The following is a 23,157-nucleotide window of genomic DNA, read 5'->3' as shown; positions in this document are numbered from 1 at the left end:
ATAGAGATAGGGACTAAATGAGCTCCTGGCGGGACTGACCCTCCTCACTTCTCACTGGTCCGTCAGAGAAACTGAGCGCTCCATTGGAGCACGGCCAAAGACGCTGTGCTGAATACTGAAAATACACACACATACACACACTAATAGATGAACAAGAAAAATGGCGGCTGCACAAGCTACTCTGTATGCTCACACACACACACACACAACAAAAGTTAACGCCATCCTAGAAACTTAACAGAAAATAAACAGGTCAGCGAGACCATTCATGTTCACATGACTTCATGGTGTGAACAGAAAATGTGACAAAACGCACGTGTTTGTTTACGTCTAAAGAAAATACCATACGAGCCAAACCTAGCATGAGCAAAATGTGCAATGTGTATTTTCCCCAGGACTCATAATCATGATTCATGTCTCTGTAGACAGCCATACATGGACGAGAGCATCCCCCCACTGGCTTAAGTGTGGGAAAGTGCAGCGGCATTACATATCGCATGTGTGTGGTGTTGCATATGCAAGTTTGGGGCTCAGTGTAATTACTCTTGGTGACATACCTCACGTGACTAATGAGCGGGATTTGGGTGCGTGGCTTCTCGCTCATTTGTCTCGGTGGTGGGTGAAGGAAGCTTCAGCGCTGATGCGGTCATGCTGAACGCTCTACGAGGCTCCTGCCCGATTAACTCCCCGTGTTTGACTCTGTGAGCAGCAGCCAGTGAAACACTGTTCCAGAGCTGCCAACTTTTCAAAAAACCTTGGAGTGAGATTTTGTCGGAGGTGACCAAAATGTTGCCGCACACACTTTGGTGGCTCAAATATCAGGAAATTAGAATTAATGTGGCGTTGTACCCATGTTGTCCCCATGTTGTACCCATGTTGTACCCATGTTGTACCCATGTTGTCCCCATGTTGTACCCATGTTACAGTACCCATGTTGTACACTGCATTCTGGCCTGGCAAAGGTCTTTTACGAGGCATCTTTGCTACCTTAAAGAATTAAAATGTTTTTTAATAACTCTCCTCTCATTTACAAAAACATGCCTAATTCTATTGCACAAATGTCCTGTCTTTATGTTAAATTCTTTAGAATACATCTTACTTGTTCAAAGTGCTGTTTGGAACATTTTTGAGAGGGTCCTTTTCCTAGGCCTGCAAATAAAGTGATAAATGCTATGTGGGCAGCCTTAACAAACAATGCTCTGATGTTTTGAGCATGCAGTATACCAAGAGGGTAACAAGGTGCTCTCCTGCTGCTTGTTATGACAGCTGTGTTTACATCACCACACAAAATCACACGCACAAACACAACGAATTATTTCAAGATTTAAAGTGTAAGAGAGTGAGAACTTAATTGAACCATATGTCATTAACAGGGCTCTCAAGTTTTGAAGACAGGCAAGAGTGACATATCTATCCAGGATGCTTTTTAATTGGTTGCTGGATTAAATCTTACCCAGATACGATTTTTTCTAATTGGCTATTGTGTAGCCCATTTCATTTTTTGGATTGGCTGATAAGTGGAACCTCACAGCAGAACTCCAGGGGAGCGCTTGATTCCTCCACGGTGAGGCCAGCTCATGTTTGCGTGCTGCGGCACATTAAAACATTAAATAGCCGAGAGTTTTTTCAGCGTGAGAAATACGATGTGTGGCGGGAGTGCGTGACGTAAGACCGAAATGCGTGACTGTCACGCTCAATGCGTGACACTTGAGAGCCCTGCATTAACATACCGTAGTCTCTGCTCGTTGTGTCTGTTTGAAAATCTTCTTCTGTTGCTAACTTCGGGACTCTTTGGGGTAAATAGGATGTCTATGCAGCGAATAGGTTTATAGATGCGCTCCTTAGCGCCATCTATCGTCGCGGAGTTTGAAAAAGAACCAACGCGCCTCGGCCCAAAATCAGAATTTCTTTTGCCGTGAGAAATTGGTTGTGTGGCGTGAGAGCGTGTGAAAACATGCAAAAGCGTGTGTCACACGGCGAAACCGTGAGAGTTGGTAGCTCTGCTGTTCATTAGTACAGAGATGTCACATGATGACATATACCAACGTCACACCCATATCCGGTCGTCATTGGTGTGCATCCTCAGTCTACTGGAGCATCTCTGTGAAGGGAATCCTGCGTCGACATCGCCACGCTCTCACACTTGTTGGTGCGCAAGGCCGTGACATAGGTTGATGGAGACGTTACTATAGCAACACAACTTAATAACCCATTACTGATAGAACACTGTTGTTTATGTTCCAGAATGGATGAGATCTAAGAGAAATAATGGCAAATTCATACCCCATGAAAGTAAATTGACAATTGGATTTATTCATTAACTTTTAAGACTCAAAGTTACGACTACACCTGCATTTAACAGCTAAATATAAACCTTTATGAATAAAGGGTAGTATAACACATTACTGGGAGTTAATATAATGTCAAGGTGTAATACAAACACTATGTACTGCCTGTTTGGCTCCTACCAGGTTTCAATGCAACGCTTACTTTATACAATTTCATAATTGCAAACCCGGTAATAACAATAAATGGGCCGTCGAAAAATGTGCATATTATGCTCATGACACGATCTTCTCTGTAGGCATTGAATAGTTTAATAAAAGTCACACAAATCATTTTATACCAACTGAACAAGTTATTTTAATCTTTTGTTCAATTAGGCATTAATCATATTACAAAGAGATACATGATTTTTTTGATTTTTTGAGCAATTTAACAAAAAAAACTGAAAGATAAATCAAAATATATCATACAGTATCCTGTAACCAAATCCTTATGACAAAGCAAACTGTAAACATGTTGATATACCATACAAACCAATGAAATAACATGGGTCTGAATACATAGAATCTTTCCTTTGTGCTGATGTCAGCGCCCTTGCCGTTGGTAATGGTGACCTTTTAGAGAACCAGCGTCACATCTGAAGGTCTCTCAGCTCTGCCCATCTATTGTTACACATGTGAGTGACCCACATGCTGCAGGAGGGTGTCTGGGTGTACCGACGCCAGACACAAGCCCTTGGCTGAGGGTATGAGTGAACGCTTATCAACATGGTTTACTGGACATGTAGTCTTTTACCAGATGTCGGGAGATCATGGGAGAAAAGAGCACAAACTGAAAGCTCAAAATCATTCTCCCATGTCATCGAAGCCAAAGAACAGTCAGGCCCAGACACAATACTGGCTTTTAAAAGATACTTCGAGAAAAGGGAATGAAAGAAGTCACTTGGTCTCGTGTTTTTGGCCTTCTATGCATTACACTAATATAAAAGAATCAGATCCAACACAAAGCATCCGTTTCCTTTTAGAAGACCGTATTGCGATTGATAGTGATGGGAATACAAAGTGATAAAAACACATTTAAAGCAAATGGACTAAACAAAAGCCGCCGTCTCTTTGTGACCAAAGAATCTCTGGAACTGTGGAAGCGCTTAGACTTAATGGTAATAGGAAGGTCAGGCCTTGCACCTTGCCATACTCATGCAAGAAGAGTAGGGATAAAGAGGCTTTGACAAACCTTCTCATTCATACAGAGACACATCACATCCTACGTTTGACAAGACGGAAAAACAATCACGGTATTGCTTATAAGGAGCACAGTGGCTTAGTCGTAATTCATCTCGGCAATTTCCATTCAAATGAAAAAACAGGATCCTATTTGTAATGCTAATCCCGTGGATGTGTGTGTCTCCGTGCTGCCTGTACGTGCGGCAGGTAGAATGTGTTGTTCTGTATTCTGCACACACATTCAATCAGGGCGAAGGCTTTGTGGATTCTAATCTCACACTTTGTGATCTCCAGGAGAGGTTTGTGCACTGGAATGTGAGGTAAGTGTTTTGTCTCCATGTGACGACAAGTTCAGCAGGAGATTTACATTTTTCTATTAGTGGGGAAAACAGAGGGATGTGACTCCGCGGAATATGATCAACGGCGGCTCGGCCTCGACTGTAGAGCGGAAGACTTGTGAAAAGAACATTTTAATTAAAATGCGACTCATTTTCTCTGCTGTAGGTCGACTTTGCAGCAGGGCATTATACAAGAGCCACAAAGCACGAGGTCACCGAATTATTTTAGGGAAAGATAATCAAAGCTGCTCTCTCAGATCTGGGTTCGGGGAAAGAACAGAAGAAACTCACATGTAAAAACCGCAGTGTGAGTATCAGCATAATAATTATATAGTTTGCATGCTCCCATGCAGGAAATCATAGGGAAAGTAGATCTCCAGTTATTTGATGCACGGTCTCATTCATCCTGAATAGACGGCGCAGCGTCACCAAAAGTGTGACAAAAAGATGACGGACTGCGTTCCCTCCTCGTGGACGAGGTGAAGCGACGAGGCCTCTCCTTAATCCACATCCACATCCAGGTCCATCTCGGTGCTCAGGTTGAGGTAGAAGAAGGCGTAGACACAGAGGACAAAGAACAGGATCGCAGCGATGACCAGGAACGCATCCTGAAAAGGAGAGGGAGGTTTTAAGAGACATCGTTCTTCTGTACAACTATTTATCTATACGTGCGACTGGCTGATCCCTTTTCTGCCTCTACTTTGTTTGAACTCGTTGACGTGATTCTGTAATTATCCGGCTTATCTTTTCGTGTTATGTCTCTATTTGCCAAGTCCCCGTTGTCTCTCTTTTTATTGAAATTATCTAAATTCAGATTTTGTGTTTCAGAATACATTGTTCACTTACCAACTTGTAACTGTGCTTTTAAGGGTAAATTAAGCGTCTTTGTGTAGTAAGAAAAGCGCTATATAAGTTTGAATTATTATTATTAAATGAAAATATAGGACTGTCAATCATCACAATTTTTATTTTAGCCAATAAAGCAAAAATCTGTTTTAATACAGAAAATAAAAGTGACATATTTCACATTATACATGAAAAAGAATAAGCAACTGCACAGAGAAATAAAAGTCATGATTGTTGTTGAAGGTTAACAAGCTCGTAATCATACGTCAGTGTTTCCTGTCAACACAAGACTGGGATTTTAAAGCTATCCACGAGAAAGAGCATTTCCTTTTGCAAGCTTTGTTTACAGCGGTAAAAAACTTAATGCTGATGGGAGGCCAAAATAGACAAACAAATGTGTTTTCAAATGTACTTGCATTTGTGTGGAAATGGTTTCAGCCTCTTTAAAAAGCAGTAGGAGTTATAGCTCTTATGACACAAACAGTCTGAGCTACTTACAGAGATTCACTGGGAGAAATCGTTACCTGGTGAGATTAAAGTGACACTGACGGTGAATATGATGCAGTAAAAATAGCACAAAAGAAAACAACTTGATGCTAGTTATGGTGCACACATTCACATCTAAGATTTAAAAAAAATGTAGTTTCACATTTCAGAAACCGAGGATTGAGTATTTTAATCTACTCTCCTGACAGTTAAACTTTCGAAACAGAATGGCCTATTTTTTTTCACAATTATTTATATTGGTTAATTGTCAAACAAATTGAAGCCTTCCAGAGGAGTGGCATTCAACTTGAAAATGAGAATTTGAAGCGCTTGTTCATTATGTGGCGCTCGCACAATTACAATCTTCATCAGCTGGAGTTTCATTAGGGCCACTCAGCGTATTGAACAATGCCAGTTATTCTTTATCAAGAGAACTCATTAGCAGAAAACTTTCTAATCAACACTGGAGAGCTTGAAAGGGTTGAGGAGTACCGTCTGATTAGGGGTTATTCAAACGAAAAATGTGATTTGAACATGGAACTTAATTTTTACATGCAAACTGGGCCACGATGACAAAAGGGACATGACGAGTGTCTTCAAAACACACGATTGTAATCCTACACAAGCCATGTTCACAGATATCTATATTTCTAGATTGTGTAACCTTCATAAAAATCTACTTGAACCAGGAAAAACAAGTTCATCTGGTTGTAGATGTTTTCTTTGACTGAGGGATGTGCACCTGTGGGTTGAGTCGTAGTTTTGGTTGTATTCATGCTGTGATCTAAAAAAAATTATCTTTCAATTTTTTTATATCGTCTGTCGCTGTTTTATGTTGTATTGTCTGAAACTTTGTGTAATGTGCTACTGCTGCCTTGGCCAGGACACTCTTGTAAAGGAGATTTGTCATCTCAATGAGGCATTTCCTGGTAAAATAAATGTAAAATATATTTTTTATTGAATTACATTTTAAAAAACACAATCAGCCCGTGTGCCATATATTCAGTGACAGGCTGAGGTGACACAAGGTTACGTTGAAGAACAATGACAAACAGGAAAACAGCAAACACGACGAAGGTAAAGGAAAAACAGAAGCAAGCATTACAAAAAAATATGAAAGAAAATGTGAGAAAACATCCCGTCAGTTATTACCATACGTGGCACGCACACACACAGAGATGACTGCAAATTCAACCCACTGGCCAAACTACATGGAGGAATGACAGAATGAAAAACAAGCGAGAGGAGGGGAGGGAAAACAAGTGAGAGATAAGGCTCGGCACAAACGAGCGGTGGTGGGGGGCTAATAATAATTCCTATCCGAAGAGGGGGGTGGGGTGGCAGGGGGGTGACAATTAAAAGGCGTCACGGCATCCACAGCTATCTGTGTACATGTTGTAGTGCCTAGTCATCAGCAGCATTGGTCTTCATTAGCCTCAGCCCACATTTATCTACAGCCCGGCAGCCTCCAAACAGCTTTAAGTCCTCGCTTAATTGGAAAACTTTTAAATTTCATGCACTTTAGTTTCATATATTAACCGCCAGGCTCCCACTGCTTGATTTACTTTTCTATTTTGCCGAGGCCTCGGAGAAAAGAGAACTGTTATCAAATCACTGAGGCTTGATTGTTTTCTGCTTTTTATTGTGTTCTCTCACCGCTTTGAAAAACATAACAAAAGGGAAGCGTTTGTAATTCCACCGACAGTATCGCAAAGAAAATGTCGGGCTTCTGACGCAGGTATAGAGCGTTTCGCTGAATTGCGGCTGAAACAAAAAAGGACGTGAAAATCACAACCCGGGTTGTTGTTGGTTTTTTTCCTGTTTTTTTTCTCAGCTTCAGATTTCCGAGAGAAAGAGACCAGCTGGTTACAGTGACTCGTCTGTGAGCACAAGCTGGAGGGGTTTTGGTGAAAACACTTGGGTTGTAGGAAGCACCTGCACTTGATTGAGATCATTGTTTTCGAGGAGAGTGGCCCACTGTGTTGACTCTTGCCTTGTCTCACAAACACATTTATGTGCGCCCACTCACACAGCCGCACATGCTCAGGCATAAACACACAAACACACACACATCCTCTCTGCCCACATTCTGATGGAGGCCTCTGGATAGGGCCTGAGCATCGTTCTTCATCATGCGGATCTCTGAGCGCCGGCGGCAGCTGCAGCGCACTTGGCATGCTGGGAGCTGGGTCCCTGTCACCCTGGCGACGAGCCACAGCTCAGTAGACATCGCCTCACCTGGTCGGACTTTTGGTTGGTTTGTGTGCACATACACTACCGTTCAAAAGTTTGGGATCACCCAGACAATTTCGTGTCTTCCATGAAAAATCACTTTTATTTATCAAATGAATATAAAATATAGTCAAGACATTGACAAGGTTAGAAATAATGATTAATATTTGAAGTATTAATTTTGTTCTACAAACTTCAAGCTCAAAGGAAGGCCAGTTGTATAGCTTATATCACCATCATAACTGTTTTCAGCTGTGCTAACATAATTGCACAAGGGTTTTCTAATCAGACATTAGTCTTCTAAGGCGATGAGCAAACACAATGTACCATTAGAACACTGGAGTGATGGTTGATGGAAATGGGCCTCTATACACGTATGGAGATATTTCATTAGAAACCAGACGTTTCCACCTAGAATAGTCATTTACCACATTAACAATGTAGACTCTCTACATTCTGATTAATTTAATGTTATCTTTATTGAAAAAAAGTGCTTTTCTTTGAAAAATAAAGTCATTTCTAAGTGATCCCAAACTTTTGAACGGTAGTGTACATGCGTTTATGCGTGTGTATGTGTGCGTGCGTTTGTGTGCGTGGTGAAGCAGGCCTCATCTGTACATAAGTCACCATTACACACGACCCTACCTCAGGGAATATTATTTGATTTGAATTTGTTGGCTGTAGTAAAGAAATAAAACATTAAATAAAAAAGCAAAGCCAAATTTAAAACACTTATTGTTTTATGTGACCAATGCTGAAAACATTATAAAAAGTAATTAAATGACCGGATATCAATTTAATTAATTCATCTAATCAAAACTCATTGTTTCTGCATTTATCTTTTGAAAACTAAATACAATCCGTTATCACACCGGACAATGAAAGGGACTGCCACGCCAACCCATTCTGATGTGCCATCGTCTTTACTCCTCACCAGCTAGGTGTGAATGCCTCATGAACCTCATGGCCAACACAAATAACAGTTTGCTTCAGCGAGAGGCAATTTGGCAGTTTTCAGCCCAGCATCCCTCACAGTTTATACTCCATACTTTTTACTCAAGATGCTGCCCAGTCATTACTTCACCGATTCATCAGAGTTGCTTCTTCACAGAAAAATTAACAGCTTCATGACTCAAGTTGTGTTTAGCTTCATGGAAGTCACAAAAAGACTAAAAGTACAACAGCGAAAAGAAAAGAGTCGCAATCTGTACAGTCTTCCATACATTCACAAATGACAGCTGGAAGTCATTATCTGTATCCTCCATCCTCCGCCAATTCCATAAGCACGCTTTTCCCAACTTTCTTGGCTCAGCTGCTAAACAAGAGCGAGGGAAGATAGAGCCGGGCTGAACAGACGGCTCGTGTGCCAATTAGACGGGGCAGCGGGCTCGTTTCCTGCGCTGCAAGCTCGCGTGCTGGAGCTACTTCGAAGGCCTTTATTCTTCCACTGGCAAACTGAGAAGAGACTGCCGACCACTTCCTGCTGTGATGACCTCATGCCGTCGAGTTTTTGAAGGAGCAAGGCGGGAAACATGTCCATACTTGAATTCAGACAGTAACAGGCGATGTAAACGCACCTCGACTCTCAACGTGTGAACGGGAACACGCTCAGCCACGAGTGCCTGATTTCCTCAACTTGTGAGGTCGTTTTGTGCAGCCCGACATCGAATCGCTGTTGTGGGAGCAGACGTTCTTCCTCTCTCTCAGTCCCTCCATCCGCTCTGCTGCCAACTTACCCAGACTGCCCTGCTACGAGGACAGCCCCAAGACAGCCGGCCCTGGCAGCTGCCAGATTCTGTGCCCACATGTCTGCTGGTCCTTCTGAGGTGCCAGCTGTATCTGAGACCTGCATCTCAACCAGGGACATGGGAAAAGAGGGAGAAGGAGGAAGAGGAAGAAAGGGAGAACGGGAAGAGAAGGAACTAGAGACGAGAAGAGAAGAAAGAACAGGCGGAAGAGAACCAGCCGTCAACCAGAGGACAGAGAGACCGAGAGGGGGCTTCCATCAGAGCTGTGTAGAAATCACAACTTTATGTAACCATCAAAGGACTCGATGGGAAAGCAAGCGTGACCAAATATCCATTACATTTGGGCTGAATTTCAATCGAACTCGGGGCCAAAGGGTCTCAGTCAGTTTAATATCCTCGTCCCAGAGGTATTTTTAATCCGACCTCTGAACATTCCCCGCGTCTTGAGCATGGAAAACCTGAATTATTCATAAGCAATATCAATATTTCAAGATATGGACTAATCTAATTGGATTAAAGACATGCTTAATGAGGCCTTGCGTCTCTAAGAGATGCATATTTTAAAACCTGACCATTTCACCCAGTGTTTAATCCTCACTATGATTTGTTCATCTCTGTGTACTACATGCCAACTGAGGCTTAATGAGGAAGTGAAGCCTTTTGGCTTTTGATGTAATGTGAAGAGAACCAATTCTCAATGCCATGAAGGAAAATAAATATTCCAAAAAAGAAATGTAAAACATGTCTTCCTGCAACTGATTTTCATTTTGTAACCGCATAAAAAAAATAAAAAAAATGCACTTAGAACCTGACTTCTTGTGTCGGGATCTGCCATTTCGAAAAAAGATTTTAATACCTGTAAGGTTGGATTCACAAGCTATGTTATTGACATGGGCTAACTCTACATGGACAGACCTTGAAATTCTAAAATTGTTTAACTGGATGAGGAAAAGCATAAATAAAGTTTTTCAGAGTGATAAATGTCCTCCGTCTATGCACAACAGCTCCTAATCGCTGCAGTGTGACTAAACAACAGAGGGATGCACCTTCATCAACTCCCTTCCCTTACACGTTACCAAACGCGATCCATGTTACCCCCTTCTTATTCCTTCTTATTTTCACCTTCTGTCACTCTCCTCCTCCGTTGCATATTTACCATTAAAAGAATAACGAAACTCTTCCAGGAATTCATTATGTCTTTATTCCTCCAGAAAGGATATAGTATTTTTAAACTTTATACTATGGTGGTTTTCAACACTTGCACGGATCTTCAAAGGATGAGCAGCGGGCCTCATCGCATCATTTCAGGTTGTTGTTACGTTCCCTAAAGTCCTAGCGCAGGTTTTAAGAGCTGAGAGCGGTGCATGTGAAGGGATCTATTGAGACAGACTCAGACCGAGCAGACACACAACAAAGAAGATGGTTGGCAGACAGGAAGATAAGCAGAGTCACAGATGGGCCGAGACAGACGAGCAAGCGAACACATTGGAAGACATGCAGACATGTAGTCCTGAAGAGAAAGGAAGTCCAGGCCAGCCTCACCCTGAACCCAGAGGAGTTCTTCTTCGCTTCAGCTCTCAGCCGTGTGGCCTTCAAGGACGACTTTGACTTGTTGTAGTCCTGCTTACCTGAAAGACAGAAAATAAGGGTGGCACACAAATGAAATGACAATCACATAGTTTTCATTCATTGTTAACAGGCAAGCGCCTTTAGACAGATCCGTCCCTGGGTGCGGTCGTTATGTTATTGTATAATATTGAGCTTGTAGCTGCATATTTAACGGTTGTGAGAGCAGTTTAGATCTCCTCATCTAACTCACTGCAAGAAAGTTAACAACGGAATGCCGACATGTTCTTGTAACATATGCTGCAATTCTAACGCCCAACTAAAGTAAGGAAAAATAAGGCTAAATGTGGCAATTAAATGTACCCACACATAATGCGATCTGCATCTAAAATACAAAGAATCCTTTCTAGCCTCAGCTTTCACCTGCGCTTGCTTGACCTCCCGTGGGCTCAACTCTCAGGGTGAGTCTCGTGGGCAAACTGGCCACCTGGCAACGCATGTGTGTTGTGAGAGAGTGTGTGTCTGTGTGTGTGAGTGAGCGGGCTTCACATGAGGCAGAACCGGCTGTCTTGGTCTAATTAGATGCAACACACTGCAGGAAAAAGGAACTTTGCTAACAATAGTGGAAAGGCAACAGCTTGCTTAACAGTGTGTGTGTGTGTGTGTGTCTTAGCAAGTAATTAAAAATGTTATATTAGAAAATTAATGTCAGGGATCAAATTAGGCTTGGGTTAAAGTCAGGGTGAGTTAGGGTTATGTGTAACATTCAGATGGTTAACATTTAAGTGATCAGCTTGGGTTTAAAGGAGAGGTACCACAGAGGAATGTGTGTGTGTTTGAGAAAGAGACCAAGCTAATTAAGCCTCATTTAAATTGAAAGAGGGAACAATACAAGGAGGAAGGAGAGGATAGAAAGTGTTCATGTCAGTCTGGAAAGGTTGTGGGACAGAGGAAGCAGTGAAAATGAGTGAGTGAGGACGCAGGAGTAAGGAGGTGTGTGCGTGTCGTGGTTCTGAAAACAAAGTGCATCCCAGTGAGTGTCATGTCTCTTCGGACCACAGATGCTCCTCTTCCAAGGACGGCCATGGAAAGAGAGGTGACTGCTAGCATTGGGGCTGTGCAAACATATCAATATAGCTTACGTTGACATTGAGAGTGGTCCTTGACAATATAAGAATACAGTATATGTATACATATATATCTTATTTTCAAATAAAGTTGTGGCAGGTGCATTTCAGTTAGAACATAATTCAGTATTTTAAGATAATATAGAAGTAGTTTTGATGCAATTTGTCCACAGAGTTAGCAATATGTCATGTACATCAGCTCTATTTTTACATTTTCATGAATAAGAAAAAGTATTGTATTGCAATATATTGTATCATGACTCGTTTATCACACACAAACACACTATTTTTTCAAAGTTAGTGCACTCAATTCCTATTCCTTTCTCTCCTCCTCCATCCCTCCCGGTCCCAGACCGTTGCTCGACATCCTGGACTCAGTGGAGGGCTCATCGAAATGGGGAGCATGTTGCCAGAAGCAGACAGTGAGCTTGTGGGAATTCATTAGGAGGGCCACTGGATGTCTCCTCCACTTGTCAGAATGTGGAGGGGGGGAAGGGGGGGCACACTTTGGTTACTCACCAATACAAAAATTCGGATGGATTGTGGAAATATGTAAAAATGTAGAGAAACAAATGCAAATAAAAAAGGAATCGCTGAAGTCCAATCAGACTCACTCTCAATCTTTTCAGAAAGATCTAAACTGAAATATATCCGTTTATAGAGGTGAAAACAACAAGTTTCATCACAATACGAAATTATATTGATTCAATACAAGTTGAAGTTATCGCAAAGGTTGCCACAACACGATATTGATTACATGATATCCAGGGACCTGCAGTCGATATAAGATGATATCATATATACATCTAATACGGTCAGTTAAATTTATATCAAATCACACAAACAAAATGAATATCGTTGATCATTGAATCAATATACCGCCGAGGCTAGCCAGGCAAAACAAGCCATCACTCGTCAGTCACAACAACTCTCCAAGCTTCTTCTATTTTCTCTGTTCTGGTGGGTTTGCTCATATTTTTTTCTCAGGATTGAGAAATGTGCAAATTCAGCCAAAGAAAAAATTGCTGATTTACTTCTCCAATGTGACCAAATCCAAGTAAAGTTATTATGTATTTTTATAGCACATCAAAAGCATGGACTTCTCAAAATAATTTACAAATGTAGGGAGAACACTGTTCACACCATTTTATAAATGCGACTGACTGGGCCTTCAGGATTTTTAATATAAACAATATTTATTGTTAAACACTATATCCTCACCTCATATCTAGGATATCTGGGACATTTTCTTCTTCTTAACCAGTAACAATAATTGATTGTGTCAAGCAAATTACCCAGGGAAAATTGTAGAAATCCATGATTTCCTGTATCCAGTTCTGGAAAAAAAAGTTGTTGATTTTAAATTGAACAATCTGTACTTTCTGTTTGTGACTGGTTTGCTTTGTTCGCCCATCTGTGTCCTCGGGGGATCTTTTCTGCAGCAAAGTGCTCAAAGACAGACGAGCTGGGGAAACCATTTCAAAGGCAGAATTATTTTCAGCATTTAAGCCGTTTCTCAGAAAAGCCTTCTAAAACACGCACCTGTGGTGTTTTTGTGGAACCTAAATTGTTCGATACGAAAATGTATCACAACTCAATACACCCATAACCATCAGGTCAGAATCAATACTTAAATTGGTGCAACATCAGAATAAATATAGAACTAACATGGAGAAGAAACTCCGGAGACTTACAACAGAATGTGTAAGGAATGCAATGTTGTTAAATGAACGTGATGTAAAGCCTCATGTGGTTTGTTTGCCTGGGTCTGGAACACAGGCACACACACACGCACACACCTATTCGTGGTTTCTATTCACCTTGCTGCACCGGCTCTGCAGCCACTTTCTCTCACAAATGATCTACCTGCGCTGTGCGACACGCCGGCCTCATCTCCTCCTCCTCCTGCCTGCCACAGTGAAAGGCGTCACCGTCCGTGGCTCAGAAGAGCATTAGCCCGCGTAAGGCGGCCGAGAGTCCCGCTGAGAGGCTTCCACGAGTGTGCCTTTCATTGAAGTCATCACTGATTTCATGTCAAGAGTGCGCCACACACACACACACACACACTTTGATGTGCGTTTGTCGTTGCATTTACCTGGATATGATGTTCGATTTTATTTTCACCCAGAGCTTTTGTACTGCTTAGCATAACAAGACAGGTAGAGGGTATTAGCTCAAATTAACCACACGAGTAACTGAGCACTCTAAAGGTAGGAGGTATGTGATTTGTGTGTCACACAAATTGGCCATTTAAGTGAAGCTGGAGAAGGGGTAGATAGAGATGAGGATCACAGTCTGTGTCAATGAGAAGGAACATCAGTAATAAAAAGGATAACATAGTTACAAACTCTGACTATATCAGTGATAATAGCCTATGTAAAGATGTTGCATTAAACTGTAGACTTGGATTCCAGAGTGTGTGGAGCACGGATCACTCATTGTTGTCATTCTTCTTTTAAGTCACAGTAGTGTGAAATGGTGTTATATTAGGAAATATTGTAGACATTAAGTCAGATTTTTCTATTTTAAAAATCAAAATCTGCATATTAGATTTGAGATTGCATCTGCACTAAAATACACAAAAGTATGAGTAGGTACCAAGCACCGGGCTAATAATTAAAACATCTTTAATGAGTACCTGAGTGTTACCAAGAAAATAATTGAAATGTCTCTAGGCTAATTAGGTCATGGCTGAGGTTCTGTTGCACCGTTGACTTATTTTGGGCCAGGAAAATCATTGCATCAATATATACTATACAAAGATTCAAGTATTCTTTTATGTAATGTTAATATTCTGATGGTTTGGGTTGGCAGGAAGCCTACCAACACCAAATACAGCTGTCTATTGCATATACATTCAAGTGTGGCATCACTGCTGCATAATCGTTTGAAATTAAAATAGTTATTTTTACCATTAAATAAAAAGCTGATCCACCGGAATAATAGTTCTGAGACGCTCACTTTAGAATGAACTTTCCCAAGTTGCTGCCTTCTTTTTTGTATCATCTTAAATAAGCTCCTGCAAAAATGAGTTCCTCCTCAAAGCTACACTAGCAGCCCAATATTCCACGTACATCCTGAGTCTTCCACACGGAGCGCATTTTCATCTCTTGATTTAAAAACTGTGAAACACATGCAACCTTGACTTTTATGTCAAGCCTTCAATGCTGACTTGGAAAAATTAAGAAGTCCAGGTTTTAACGGAAGCAAACAGCTTAGTAATTAAATGCCACTTTTCTATTAATAAGCTTCCATTTAAATGATGCCACGTTTCAAGCCTGGAAAAACCCTGTCGTCAGATGCCGACATGTGACCTCAGGCCGTAACAGTTCCAAAAAAACGATCCCCTATGGATTTAAAGTGTAAAATTCGTAAAGTACATAAAGAACATTTTCAAAATTTGACAACATGTATTGGTCTTTGTACAGTGCAGACAGTATTGTGTTTAAAAGCTACTGTACAAAGCAGCACTAGTGTGTTTGTTTATTATTTTCACTGACATCCTGCATATGCAGCACATGCAGAGCGATGGGGTGATGTGGACAGACAGACAGACACTGGCCAGTAGTCCCTGAATGCTCTGGGTCATTGCCGGCAACATACTGACAGCGTGTCTGACAGTTCCTTGTGCGTTGCTTCCGTGTCGACTTGGCATGGCGGCCAAATAGTCAGTGACCACACGGTCCGGATCGCTGGCGTCTGCCAGGATGCACGGTCGTGGAACTGGAGGGCTGACGCCAGGCGCATGGGAAATATTTATGCCGTCGCATCATGTGCAGCGAGGAGAGCAGAGGCAACATGTTGCAATATGCAAGGGCTCAACAGTAGGAGCTGCCAGGTTGCCATTGGTAACCATTACGACAAAGCTTTTATTCGTTTGTGTCACATGATCAAGCAAATGTATAAATGTGTCGTATCTTAATTCTTCAAAATATAGGTTTTCAATGTTATCAACATTGTTGGAACAAGTGTTGGAACGTGTGATGTATTAAAGTCTACGTACGAGAGTGAGTGAAATATTTCGACTACATTCCAATTATATACATTTAACTGTAAGAAGTACATGTACGTATGTTTGACCTTCTTCTAAATGGGACATGACGCCTTATTCAGCCAAAAATTTCCAATTTGCCATACTGAAATCTGGGGAGTCTTTACCTGTGAACAATGTGTCCTACTTTGTTCAGCAGGCAGCGGCAATCATTCCTCTAACAGAGTGACCACGGCCATGTAAGAACACTATAGCTTCACCTCTTCTGAGGGCATATTGACACCGTCAATTATTACATGCCTAATAATGGGTTTTTTAAAGATATTGTCAACAGGGGCCCTTGATTGACCATCTTGACAAAAGCCCTCCAGCAGAGATGATGGTATAGCTCACGGCCAGCCTGCACTACTGCTGATGCCCAATGAACAAGCCTTTCTCCAAAAGAGAAGAAAAAACGGTAGAAATTGAAGGCTGGAAGGTGGCGAGAGGACCACAGTGTCCTTGACACCTGTGTTATGTGCGTTTTCATTGATGAGGGTTTTACATAGTGACAGATATATACTGTATGTCATATATGTGGGTTAATCAGATTTGTTATAAAAAGGTGCAAGTGACAATATGGTGCAAAGACTCCAACGTGCGTCAACATGAGTATCATTAGTCCCAAAAAACACCAGGAAATATAAAACCTGGAATAATCAGAGGATGTGAATCACTAGGGGCCAACAAACAATCGTCCACTGGGAGGAAGAGGACAAGAACAAGAGAGGGGATGTGGATTACACAACATCTTAATTCAAAGTAACATTGACAGGGAGGAAGGGTTGTTTGTGATGAAAATCCATCTCCTTTCAACCTGTTTAACTGCTCTTGCAAATTGAGAAATTTCTCAAAAACACTACAACTACTACATTACCGATTGACCAGTAATACATTTTTTAAAATCGATGTATTCCTGTAAAGTTTTGTAAGCAAAAAAGGAATAGTCGAGAATTAAGAAAAACAATGAAAGGCTCCCAAAACCTTCCCAAGAGTCTCATTTGTGTGCGGCATCCTATCTACGAAAGCTACGAGAACCGTCCAGATTAATCTGTACTTTGGACGAGTGATCAAAGAAAATCGCCGACATCTTCAGAATAAGATGACAAATTAGATGCGACAGGCCACTTGATGTGATTGTGAAATGGTCTCAGCCATAGTTGTGGAGTGTCTTGGGTCAGGACTGTAGTAGACAAGTTAAATATGAGGTCATATATTCAACCTCATCCCTGAACCCCATGTGCCCCTCATCCCCCTGGATGTCTTTTCCTTCTTGTGTTGTTGAGAGGACGACCGTCTTCTGACTGGTGGGACACATTGTTGTTGTGCTGCTCAACGTCAAAATATGAATCGCAAGAAGAGGACCACAAGTGCCAAGAACCTGCTTCTTAGACTTCCCCTTGCCAGAGGTCTCCTGTGTAGAAACACTATTTATAAACTTGGAAATCCAGGGTGCCCTGCTAGTTTAGCAATCTTCAGGTTTCTATAGCTGTGACTGTCGTCGTCTCGCTAGAGGAACATATCATCACCTTTGTCTCAGATGTTTCAGCCCTTCGATAGGTTCCTATGAGATTGATAACAGGGCTTTAGTTAGAGTCCAATTCATTATTTATCTCATGAAACTACAGAGTCACATTTCATGTACACAATATATACCACTTCTGGGAATTTGAAGTAAGCCTGTTACAAGAGTTCACTGCGCACAATTAACCAGCTTTGCCATTGGCGACTAGGGATGAGAATTGATACGATTTTAACGATTCCGATGCCTTATCGATTCCTGCTTATCGATTCGATTCCTTATCAATTCTTTTATCGATTCTTATTGGGCAAGGGGTGAAAAAAAAGAGCACAAACGGGTTTATTTACATTAATTTTCTTTTCTATAATTTTCTATAATGCTGCACACACCATATACAGTATGTATACACATTTAATTTTTTTTAAATAACCTAAAACATTTATACATATTCCTCTTGAACTTAAAATAAAACTTACATAACTTAAATAAAATGTATTCTGTTTAATTTAAACATGTTCCTAGAAATTACAGTGCTCCTTCCTTTTTTTTAAAGGGTATATGAACTGAGCTGCCAAAAATGAAACTAGCAGTGGCAAATACCAAGTGTGCAACCATCAATTGTATGGATCATCAACAATTCTTGTGCAGAAAAATAAGCATGTCTGCTTTCTCCGGGAGGATACGCGATCTCTCAGGACTTATTGTGTCTCCAGCCGTGGAGAACACTCTCTCAGATGGGGTGGAGGATGAACACAAAGTTATGAGGAGGTGTACAAGACGTGCTGTAGCCTGTGACCCAGACAGACTACCAGCCTCTGAACCGGTCTGACTCTGAACCTCATCAGCTAAATTGGATGGCAATGGAGATTATTTATATAGTGAAAGCTGGTTTACACAATGAAACAAATGGCACTAACAAAATCGCTGAATTTGCTGAGCTGACATAAAGCCACATTAAGAGGGGAGGCAAACACGACCTCAATGTAGGGGGCTGAAAATGGAAGATTCTATAGCTAAGCTAGCGTAGCTTTATGCTACTGTAACGTCTCGGATGTTATGGACTGATGACACGGAGACGGGACGACGTTATTACTCCTCCCTTTATTGGGCATCCACCAACACAGACAGCGTGCTCCTCTCAGCTCAGCAGCTCGAACGTCAACAACAACGGTTCCCGTCAACCACCCTTAACTCCCCTTTTTCGACAGGTTAACCCCGCCTCCCCTCTACTCCGCCAATCACAGGCCCGCCCCCTCGACCAGCATGCACGGTGCCACACTGTGATTGACAGCCACTTCACAGGGTCGCTACACTACGTTTAATAATGGATTAAAAATCGATATGCTCAATTTAATAATGGGTGAACACGATAACGCGAACGTTTGCTGATAACACACGCCCTCCGATAATTAACACCGTTACGATCAAACATTTCTCAAAACTGGACTTTCAATCCAAACGTGAAGTGATCAATAATGGGAGACCAATGCCGGAGCTCAAATGTGCTTCAAACGAAGGGGCAGAAGATAACTTGATCGACTACACACAATAAAGGCAAATGGCTTCACACTGAGTGGTTGTGATCACTTTAGAGGAGTTTACCTTGGACAGAAAGAGATGAAGCGCCGACGTTAGCTGAGCTGCTGCATCGAACACATGACATTCCTGTCATTTAATTCCATGCTGTGTTCAAATGCTTCTTCATCTTTGTTGTATTTCCTCCCTTCGACGAAATAGACTTTTTACACACGTTACAAGTGGTGTAGTTGTCATTTTGTCGTGTGAAATAGAGCCACACTTTAGAACGCTTCTGCCTAGTTGCCATGTTTGCTGCAGTCTGAAGAAGAAACTAAAAAAGTTTGCGCATGCGCAACGCCACAGAGGACCGTTAAGGAATTTGGCTGACGATCCCAAACAATCGGTTCACTGGGAACCGGTTCTAAAACAGAACCGGTTCTCGATGCCCATCCCTATTGGCGACCTGTTGGTTTTGCACTAAAACAAAAAGACATGATAGGAGCTGTGATCTTCAAGCAACCACAGCTGGCATGCTAAAGGGACCATACTTGTGTTTGATGCCAACCATATTGCCTTAGTTAGGCCTTTGTGATGCAAGCGGAAAGATGGGAAAACAAAATTAGATTAAAGTGGCATTAAACTTTGACAAAACAGCTGCTGACCGGATATCAAAAGGCTTTGTGCAGTGTCTGTCTGTCAGTACTGCGACCTGAGATGCAGAATGCTCATCTCAAGATGTAATTACTTCCACAGCTTGTATACTGGTCCGACTCCAATGAGTCTGGTTAAAGTTTATTTTCAATAAAATATAAATTATAGAAGTTTTCAGGACTGTGGAAAGATATTAAGCTATTTCTTGCATAGCCATCGTTGATAAAGGTTGAGCTGTTTGGGATCTATATGAAACTACCATGTGAGTTATGAGTGTGACATCAGCTTGTTTCTATGAGAGTAGATTGCTGTGTTGTGGTAAGATTGACCACATCAAGCTCTGAGTTATGATGTTAGTTGAAACTGAGATACAAAACCAATCTCAACTGTCAAAAAGCATTATGAACTTATTTACAGACCTATTGTTGTTTTAATCATCAGTTAAAATATTGATTAAACTATAACTAATTTAGTATACAAATACTATATCAATGAGCTCAGACTTAAACGTATTAAGACATTTTCCCCCGGGGATGAATAAAGTATATTTAATATAAATATTGTATGTTATGAAACTAATGTCAGAATATAAAATCAATGGATGTTTGATTACAGTTGACTGATTTCCTGACGATCGACAAATTGATTGACCAGCCCTCGGATGAGTGAAGACTCACCAATCTGTTTTCGGTACTGATCAATTGTTGGTAATCTGGTCCCAGAGGCATCCTTCTTCCCCATTCTCCTTCCTCTGCCTGATAAGAAATGAGAAGAATAAAACACCTTCTGAGTGAGAGAATCGCACAGCTGGGTGTCAATGTGACACCTGATCACTTAACTTAATCAAATATGGATAAAGCTCTGCTCCGGCGACAGTGGCCGCAGATAACTTGTGAAATATGCAGGAAGGATTCAAGTTAATACACAATCATATAGAGAGAGAAGAGTAGTCACTTTTGATCAGGCAGATGGTTTATCTTTCACATACATCTGCTCCACATAATTCAATTAATTCTCACCACCTTCCATGTGTGTTACGTTCACAGTACGCACACTTTCTATCCGTCTCATTTAATCTAACACCATTTCCCTTCACACCATGAGCTCTCTTTGATTACCCTGACAGCTCACATAGAAGACATAAAGAGAAAGAGCTTGGAGTAATACAAATAGTATACTTAGGCTCCGCATGTAACTTCCATATGCAAGTGTGACAGAATAAATGTCAGTCTCCAGGGCCCTGCATTATAATCAGTATAGATATACAGAAATAACTACGCTTGTGCAATACTTTTCTGTACAAAGTGCGAAAACTCAATGTGTGTGTTTCATGAATCCATCCAACATGCTCGTTTCTCAGAGAGCACTGCGCTCTAAATTCCAGACAGGCTCCCTCACAACACACTGCATCAATCAATAGTGTAGCCTTTTGTTTAAAATACTGGAAAAAGCAAGTATGAGTAGAGGGGCAGGCCAGAGCTTTTGTGATGATACTCAAGTCCCTCTGACCTGTTCAGTGACTGAAATATTTGCGCGTGATTTGTAAGACATGGCTGATACCTTTTGACGAGTAAAACTCAATATCAAGCCCTACTAGGCTAATGATTGTTTTCAAAAGGCATGTTTAAGTGTGATAGGCAGTGGAATCTGGAAGCAGGTATGCACAGGGGAGAATCGAGAGGGGAATAGGAATGGAACAAATTATCTATGTGCATCCAAGAAGAACAGGAGTGAAGAGCCGAGAGGTGCAGCAGGGGAATAGAGGGAAGAGCCTGAATTAGCATGTTCAAGGAGCGTGGCTGGCTGCTTGTGTCGTCTGATGCCTTCTCCAGGGAGACTGCTGCCTTGAGACAGCTGGATTCTAGCCGACACTAAAAACATTGTTTTCAGGTACATTTCAAACACCGTTAGTGGCAACAGAGAAGGAGCGTGGACGCTATTGTTCTCGAGGTTGCAGATTGGAAACCAGTCAGCAAATTAGAGGACGTAAGAGGGGAGAGAGGAGATTATGTTTACAGTCGGACACAGTAGGCTCAGACTTTTAAGCTATGTTTTACTGTGCAGCGACATCATACTATTGTATCTATATTGCCAAAAGCAACACATTTGAAGCCTATGTTGGCCCCTGTGGTGATTCCACTCGGACATTTCTCCACATGTGTAACTTAATGTACATCTAGCATTTGAAACAATGAAGGCAGAAAGAAATAGCAAGAAGGTAGCGTGCTGATTATTTGAGAGAGAAAAAACGATCGAAGTGGAGTGAAAGCAGCATTGCCGGTGATGATGAAATAATACTTTCTCGTTCACATTTGCACCTTTTGTCAGAGACGACATGATGTGCATTATAGTTATCAGGACCTGGATTTACTGCTTTGTAGCAGGAAACTCTAGTATTTTCTTTAAGAATGTCCTTCACTGCTCGTTGTTTTGCTAGTTAGAAAGCATATGTTTTCTAACTGGTACAGCAGCATTGGCCACAGTACCACAAGGTCAATGTAAGGATCAATTTTAAGTTTAAGTGTAAGTATAAGAAACAATGTAATACATACAAAAAATGCCCACAAGCAAACTAAATTGAAAAAATATAAATTAAGGGAATTCAGAACGCAAGAAGATAGGACAGAGCAGGACTGTGGAGCAATGCTAGATTAAAACATGTATTAGGTATATTAGTAATTGAATGAATGTTAGAATGTTCAGTTTTTCTATTTTAGACTAGAGATTTAACTTTATATTCAGTGTATGCACAATGATATTAATGGAGGTTAGCAAAACAATTGCAAGTTTTTGTTTTATTATCTTTAATCTTTTACAAAAATGACATCCTGCCCTTACCTATATGTATCACCCAATGGGTTAGATGTATTCGCCTGCATGGACCTGATAAAATGGAGTTACATGCAACATTTTGGGGACAGTGTGGTCTTTGGGATGTTGACATGCATCTTGCTATCCGTCACCATTGGAGAAAATTACCTATCACATCCTGATATTATTCAGATTATTAATTATTTCAAATCCCGAACGTGAAGAAGAATGTGTGAGCGACTGCAGGACTCTGTGCGGACCTCCATACAGTTTGTTCACTTTGAGCAAAACAAACCAAACGGCTTATCATTCAACTGCACAAAGCGTAACACATTTAAGTGGAGATGCAATTGGCATCGAGCAGCTTTAATTCATTTAACACGCAAGGATACTTACACTGCTCCTGTTTACCGGGAATGTGTCGCTTAGTAGAGGTGTGTCTGCATGACAAAGCGCGTGCTTGATGCACGCGGACACGCGACGATGAAATTAACCGCTTTTATTGCACTTTGATCGAAATTTCTGGAAAATGACAACACACCACTTCTCTCAATCCGACTTCCTGGTTTACACGTTGACGTCGATGACGAGCAGTCCGTTCCTCCAATCAGATGCGAGCATTTGTTGCGTTGACCAATAGCACGAGGGTGGGACTGCTCAGTCAGAGAAAACACCGGGAGATCACGTGACAAGTTGATAGTCGGGACAGTCCCAAGATACACAAGCGCTTACGTATTTTTACATCTCTCATCTATATAGTTATTAGGACTCTA

The 23,157-nt window shown here is 41.3% G+C and overlaps 1 protein-coding gene across 1 annotated transcript; it reads right to left on the bottom strand.

Annotated features, from left to right (window-relative positions):
• Positions 1 to 2,574: 2,574 nt before the first annotated feature.
• On the bottom strand, positions 2,575 to 22,937 carry triqk (triple QxxK/R motif containing). Its single transcript, XM_056414107.1, has 4 exons — positions 22,781 to 22,937; positions 20,251 to 20,328; positions 10,702 to 10,787; positions 2,575 to 4,455 (listed from the first exon to the last, which is right to left on the bottom strand). The coding sequence occupies exons 2-4, from the start codon at positions 20,312 to 20,314 to the stop codon at positions 4,348 to 4,350; spliced, it is 258 nt and encodes an 85-aa protein (XP_056270082.1). The 5' UTR covers positions 20,315 to 20,328; positions 22,781 to 22,937; the 3' UTR covers positions 2,575 to 4,347.
• Positions 22,938 to 23,157: the final 220 nt, after the last annotated feature.

Source organism: Pseudoliparis swirei, chromosome 1 (genome assembly GCF_029220125.1).
Source record: "Pseudoliparis swirei isolate HS2019 ecotype Mariana Trench chromosome 1, NWPU_hadal_v1, whole genome shotgun sequence".
NCBI lineage: Eukaryota > Metazoa > Chordata > Actinopteri > Perciformes > Liparidae > Pseudoliparis > Pseudoliparis swirei.
The sequence above is the reverse complement of the archived record's forward strand: the minus strand, read 5'-3'. Positions and strand labels throughout refer to the sequence as shown.